The 6,624-nt window shown below is 39.1% G+C and overlaps 1 protein-coding gene across 1 annotated transcript; it reads right to left on the bottom strand.

Annotated features, from left to right (window-relative positions):
• Positions 1-2,697: 2,697 nt before the first annotated feature.
• On the bottom strand, positions 2,698-3,424 carry LOC108021998 (uncharacterized). Its single transcript, XM_017090838.3, has 2 exons — positions 3,182-3,424; positions 2,698-3,009 (listed from the first exon to the last, which is right to left on the bottom strand). Exons 1-2 carry the CDS (start codon positions 3,410-3,412, stop codon positions 2,698-2,700), a joined length of 543 nt encoding a protein of 180 aa, XP_016946327.1. The 5' UTR covers positions 3,413-3,424.
• Between the last annotated feature and the right edge of the window lie 3,200 nt (positions 3,425-6,624).

Genomic DNA, 6,624 nt, shown 5'->3' with positions numbered 1-6,624 from the left:
TATTTGTGTGGGTGGCGGGGCGCCCATAATAATTAATATTGCACACAAGAAAATGCCAGAAAATATACAAAAAAAAAAGAAGCGAAGTGAACCTAAGAGAAAACAACAAACAGTACGCGGGCAAAGGCGTCGAAAACAATTCCCCCGGGGGGGGTGGGAAATTTTTCATAAATCTTGAAGGCGGAGACAGTAAGTGCAATGTCATTGAGGCAAAAAAAAAAGCGTAAAGGGGTAGTAGGGGGAATAGGAAACAAAACCCAAACGGGCCCAGGCCAACCCCCTTGCAACCCCGCCCCTGAAGCCACATGTCGTCTTGAGCCTGCCGCGAACACAAAATTAAAAGTATTTCTCGAATTATTGTTAATGATGATTAAAAATATGTGTACCTGCGGAAATGAAACGGCAAGAAGGTGTGGATTGTAAAGGGAGTACACTTGGCCCCAAAGCGAGCACATGCCGCCGTCTCCAGCTCCATCTCAGCCTGACTGGATCCGGGTTCACCTGACTCTGACGTCTCCGACGCGGAGAAGGGAGCCCCTTCTTGAGGAAAATAATGTGATAAATATATGTATGCTTGGGGCTACACAACTCAAGAAACGGGTTAATAAAATATTTATACGTAAATTATAATTTATAAATTATAATAAAATAACTTTATTTAAAATGTGTTATAAGAAAATGCGATTTTCTTAAACAAAAATCCATTTTAATTCTTCTAAATGAAGTTCATCCCCTTTAAGGTAATCAAAAGTAAGGAATAAATTTATTTTAAGTTTTTTTTCCAATCCTAAAAACTTGCCAAATAGTCCCTTTCCCATAATTTTGTCTTAACATTTCTTATTAAATAAATAATATTTAAAAGGACGAACCGAACAAAAAACTAACTTACTTATAAAAAACCCAATAAAATTATCAGAAAAGTTCTAAAAATCCCTAAAAAATATAACTCTCCTACCTATTTCCTATTTTCACTCAAGCTAAAGTATCTTCGACATATACCTGCAAAGCGAAATGAGCATTTTTCTGGGAAGGGGAGTAGCTTTCCGTGGGAGGCACAGGGTTGAATGCGGCGTGTGGCGGCACTCGATAACATAATTATCTGTCATAATCAGTAGGCGTTGAAATGTGCAATTTAAAGAGCAATTTAATGCGCGCCAGCAGCCAAAAACAACAACACCGATACGGCTACAGCTACAGATACGGTCGTGGCCACATAGATACAAGTGCGGATACGGTTATGGATGGCGGATACAACTACACTTACAGCTGCAGATGCAAACACAAATCACCAGGCAGTTGCAGTTGCACAAAAGCGCAGGGGCGTCGCTGCAACAGCAACCGGTTGCACGGGGGTGGCAATGGGGCGAGGGGGTTGCCCAGTGCAACGCCGGTGGGGTTACTCAGGGGCGTAGTTTTGAAAATGTAAGGTGGATAAAATAACAATAAACTGTCATAATTGGTGCCCATGCCTATAAACAATAAAACAAAATAAACGCGAATTCTTCAGATTCATTTTTACTTCTTTAAGCTAAATTGTACTGACCTTTAAATTTAAAAGCAGTGGATGGATTTAAATTCGTTTTTATCATTTATAAATTTTTACTTGTCAATCCGTAAAATTCAAATTTGTAATTCAAAAAATGCAAATTTTTAATAAAAACAAAAAAAAATGTATTTCAAAAATTTTTTTTTTTTTATTTTCCAATTACTTATTTCTTGAATTTTCTTATAATTTTTTTTTATCTATTACTGTTAAGAACTTAAGTAACCTAGTGCCCCTTAAATTAATTACTTATAACAACTACACCAACTTGGCCCCCCTTTCACACTACGCCACTGATGGTGTTTGCCAACGTCTAAAGCATTTCGGTGATTGTGTCAGTTGGAGTTTTTGCAAATTTGCATCGGATTATTGCAATAAACATAATTATGCGCGCTGCATATGATTTTTCAATTAAACACATGCCAACCCCGCGTGAAAGCCCCCTTTTCGAGGGGTTATCCTCGCGGACCCCCGGGTCTTTCAGCTGGGACGCGGCAAATAAGGGGTTAAGCAGAGGGGGTTGGGGTATTTGATACCGAGGGATTCTGGGATGACATGACCAACCAATTGCTGCTCGTTGCGGGTGTTTGTAATGCATATTTGTTAATTAAGTGTCGCCTGTGTGCGAAGAGCAGCCAGGCCACCCAAACCACCCAAACCACCCAAGCCACCCAGCATGTGGTGCAATTCTAGCGGTGCTTAAGTGGAATCAATGGATTGTAATGTGGAGATAATCATTTTTAGCAAGAGAACGCGCAAAAAAACCTGGCTCACATATCATTAAATTCATTTTGAAGGGCCCTGAGTGGCAGTTGGTGGGTTTGGGGCGTTGCCAATGAGACAAATGCCATGCACTCCGCAGGATATGGCAGAAATTTCAATTAGATGAGGTGTTGAAGCTGAAACTCTGCGGTGCAATTGGTTTTGTGTTTGTCATTTCAAGCATTTTGCACTTGACGACTGGTTACCCCCATGCCCGATAAACCATTAACCATAACCACATTTATTTTTGTCTTTGAAAGCGATGTCCTTATATTGATGTTCAAGGTAAAGTTAAGTTAAATATGAAGCAGAACGCTTGTCGTGTCAAATGGATCCAACCGGAAAATATCAAAAACTAGTAAAAAAAAAGGGGAAAAAAGGGAAAACCCAACCTAAGTCAGGGTTACAGTGGCCTCGAGTCCAGCCACTGGTATTTCATTATCCATCATGGTCAACAGCAGGAGGTAATCCCCCTTGGGGGCGTTATCCGGCAGGAAATTGGTCTCCATTTCGTAGTTGTCGATCTGGTATTTGCCCTTGGGGAAGGGACACTTCCCCTGCTCCGGTAAGTTGGAGACCTTCTGTATCTGCGGATAAGTGTCCTCATCCTCGTTGATGAACTGGCAGAAGGGCTTGTTCACATTCAACACCATGGGACCTCGCTTTCTGGCATTGGAATCGTAGGTGAAAACCATTAGGGCTATCTGAAAAAATAACAAAACATTAAGGTAACAAATTAAATAAAAAATATGATGTAAGTAATACCGAAAGTTTAGATTTCTGATTTTAAAGCCCATAGGAAACCAAAGTTTTTTTTTAAGATTTAATAGCAATATTCAACATTTAATAATATATATTTATTTTTTAAAGACTCACCTTCTGCTGGTCACCCATATTCAGTTTAAATTCAAAGTCGCCAGAAACCACAAATTTATTTCGAGACACCTTCTTCATCCTCAGCGTTTCCCACTCCACCCACTTTTCCTGATTTTCAATGGTTTGGTCCATCTGGAAGGTATTTAGCTCCACATTGTAGGGTTTTTCCGCTCGACACATTAAAGCCAAAACTATGGGAAGAAAAAGAGTGAATAAATGGCGCACTTCCATCTTGCTACGGCAACTACACTGTCCGCCGATGCAATAGATCTCCAAATTTATATAGTTTTAAAGTTTGGTTAAAAGCCCATCTCTCACGCCAAATCGCTGTTCGTATATGATTATGTGGCCTTATCGGGATGTATCTTTAAACCCTAATTGTAACGAACAAACATTCTGGTTAGCATTTCGTGCCTTGCCAATATTTTGTGACAAGGTTGGATCTAGTTTATAAGCCCATCTCAAAAAAATAGTTTAATTTGTAAACAGCGTTGTAGTGACCCTACTCAAAACAGATGGATTGTAGCAGGTACTCACAAAATACGGAATTATAATATAATAATAATCATAATTAGATTGGAGATGCTACAATTTGTTTCTTTATTTAAATTGAAGAAATATAAATGAAAATTATAGATGAGCTATTTTTAAAAGCACTTTTAAATAGATAAATATGTGTTAAAATGGCTCAAAATTAAATTATTGTTATTGATTCTATGCAATTTTTATAATATTTTCATTAAATTGATTTTATTTGTTACAGTTATATACCCCTTTTGCCTAACCCCCTTTTAGCCCCAATCTGCCCAACTTTTCCGCTAAAATTCTGTAAATATTTTATGCCAACTAATCTCTTAACACTCTATTGAGACATGTAAACTTTTAATAGCATTTGCGCACCACCGCCCAAGTCTGATGGAGCAAAGTGTGGAAATGGTGGGAAATGGGAAATATCGGCGGTCTCGAGACCTTGTTTTATGGCCTGCAGCAGTTTTCGTGTTTGAACATCAAAAGTAATAAATTCATCGAACCATCACAGGCCAGAAATTCAGCGGCTAAGGATTTCGTTGTTGTTTTAGGTCGTTGCTCAATAACTTTCCGCCCGGCTTTCCCCCCCCATTTTCCACCACCCTCCGGAACTCAAAGCTCCTGCCGTTAATTTTCCGCGAACTCCTGCCCGTTGTTTGGCGTTGTTTTTGCCGTGTTTTGCACCGTTTTTCCTGCTTTGCTGCTGCAAAGTTATTTAGGCAACTGTCTTGACTTGTTTCCCAGGGCCCTCTGCATTGATTGCCCCTGGTATTCCGGAGTTGAAGTGAAAGTTTCGCCGGGGTCACCATAAATATCCCAGTTCCCCCGAAACAGGCCAGAAGTTAAGTGTCTCTGAAAGTTTGCTGCAAATATTTCAGGGCTTATTTATTGGTTTCTAATCGAAAGGCAAGTTGGCCAGTAACTAGTTTAGTTTTCATTTAAACAAATTCTTACCATTTGATTTGAGATTCTCTTCTTTTCCGAACCCTTTTTCGACTTTAGACCTGCTTACTATTTAATTAATTAAAGCAATGCCAGCAATGATTACATACTAACTGCTTGACATTTTTCGCTTAAATGAGAGTCACGTGACAAAATACACGGGGCATCGTTTCAATAAAAACAAAAAACAAAATAAAAACAAAATACTCAACGAATTTCCAACGGCGTTGGGTTCATAAAGCCAGCCCGTTGTGGGTGGCAAAGAGATGGGCGGCACAAGAGAGAGGGAGATGGCAAGACAGAAGTGTGCTAAAAGAATTGCAGCGAAATTAAAATAAAATAAAATTTACGTTGAATTAAAAGCAGGAGAAGCAACAACAACAGTGGCAGGAGAGCTCTGAAGAATGTAAAGGGATTTTCCCAAGGATAAGGAATCCTTGATACCCATTAAATACGCTTAAAATAAAAGCTACACGAAATTAAATAGAAAATAAAATATATTCAAAATAATCATTTATATATCTTAACAAAATAAATTATTTATTATAAATAATGTTACGTTTAAAGTATTTTATAGTATAAACAAAGAAAAATAATAATAATAATAATAAATATGATATTAAAAAAAATGTAACCTTTGGATAATATTTTCTATAACATTTTTAATGGCTACCCTTCTTTTCGCCCAATTAAAATCCCTACAGGGTATCTGATAAGCAATGGAAAAAAGGCCAAAACCAAGGCGAAATAACGAAACTGACAAAAGTGGGAGGACGAGTCGTGACTTCATTTGCTTGACACTCGGCAAAGGGCCGTGGAAAGCGGTGGGAAATGGTGAAAATGCGCGGCACTGGCTTTGCGGCATCAAGTGTGTGCCATAAAGGAGCGCGGAAAAACAGAGAGGGTGCGAAAAGAAAAGGCTGCAAACGATTCCTAATTGAAAACTATTAAATTCTTTTTTTTCCCCTTGGCCCGCTGCTACTTAATTTCTCCTTGGCACCCAATCTTTCCCCATTTTCCGCGCTATTTTCCACGCCCCACCCCCACTTTTTTTCGCCTCGCGGGTCCAAATTGGAACTTGAATTTCATTTCGAATGACATTCGCTCCATCACGCGTCAACTGCAGCCAACTCATGGCACGTAGCTGGGATGGTTTCAAAAAAAAGAGAAAGGAAAGCGGAAAAGTCCTGGACAGGGGAGAGCAAAACAAAAAAAAAAAGTAAGAAAGAAAAGCGGACATTTTCATTTGAGCATATTTAATTAGATGCAATTATTTATGGTATTAAATAGATGAGGCAGTAAATGTGCTGTACACTGCGTTGACTCCTCCAACTCCCCGAACCCAAGGAAAATTGAAATAAAATGCTAAAGAATTGCGTCGTTGTCTGTCGCCAAAGCAAAGAAGGCGAAAAAAAATACAAAAAAATTGGATAGACCCGCCGGAGAAGTGGGAAAAAATACTGGCCGTGGAAGGCGAAGAGAAATATTCAATTCTTGGCTCACTCAAAAAGGCACAATTCTGCAGCGAATGCCACGATGTCCAACCCCCCTTGCGCATCATTTACCAGCCAACCATAACAATGGGGTCCTCGGACCCCCAAACCCCGTCCCTGGGAAATCCCTCGGACGAAGGAGTGCATTTAAATGGCAGGAAATTTGAAAAAAATTGAAATTTAAGTCTTTGATATATTGAAACCGATTTATTAGCCGCCCCTTTTTCCCTTCGCCCCGGCCACACCCATTGTTAGTCATTTTCCTCTTTTGCAGAAAAAAAAAAGAAAAACTTGTCTTACGTTCTCCCCATCTTCTCCTTATTTATTGTCTGTACAAAACAGAGATGAGTTGATTTTTTCCCAACTCCCCAAAGGCGCCCTAAACTAATGGTCAAGCTAAGGCCAAATCGAAGGGTCGCAAAAAATAAATTATAAAAAACATAAACTCCAACGTAACTTAATTTTATTCTCCTTAAATCC

This window comes from Drosophila biarmipes, chromosome X (genome assembly GCF_025231255.1).
Source record: "Drosophila biarmipes strain raj3 chromosome X, RU_DBia_V1.1, whole genome shotgun sequence".
Classification (NCBI taxonomy): Eukaryota; Metazoa; Arthropoda; class Insecta; order Diptera; family Drosophilidae; genus Drosophila; species Drosophila biarmipes.
The sequence above is the reverse complement of the archived record's forward strand: the minus strand, read 5'-3'. Positions and strand labels throughout refer to the sequence as shown.

What these genes read in the sequence shown, in the direction of transcription:
- LOC108021998 (XM_017090838.3), bottom strand. Translation starts at nt 3,412, where the DNA reads ATGGAAGTGCGCCATTTATTCACTCTTTTTCTTCCCATAGTTTTGGCT. An exon ending in ATATGGGTGACCAGCAGAAG is followed by an intron (nt 3,010 to 3,181) that starts GTGAGTCTTTAA and finishes TTATTTTTTCAG; the next exon opens with ATAGCCCTAATGGTTTTCAC.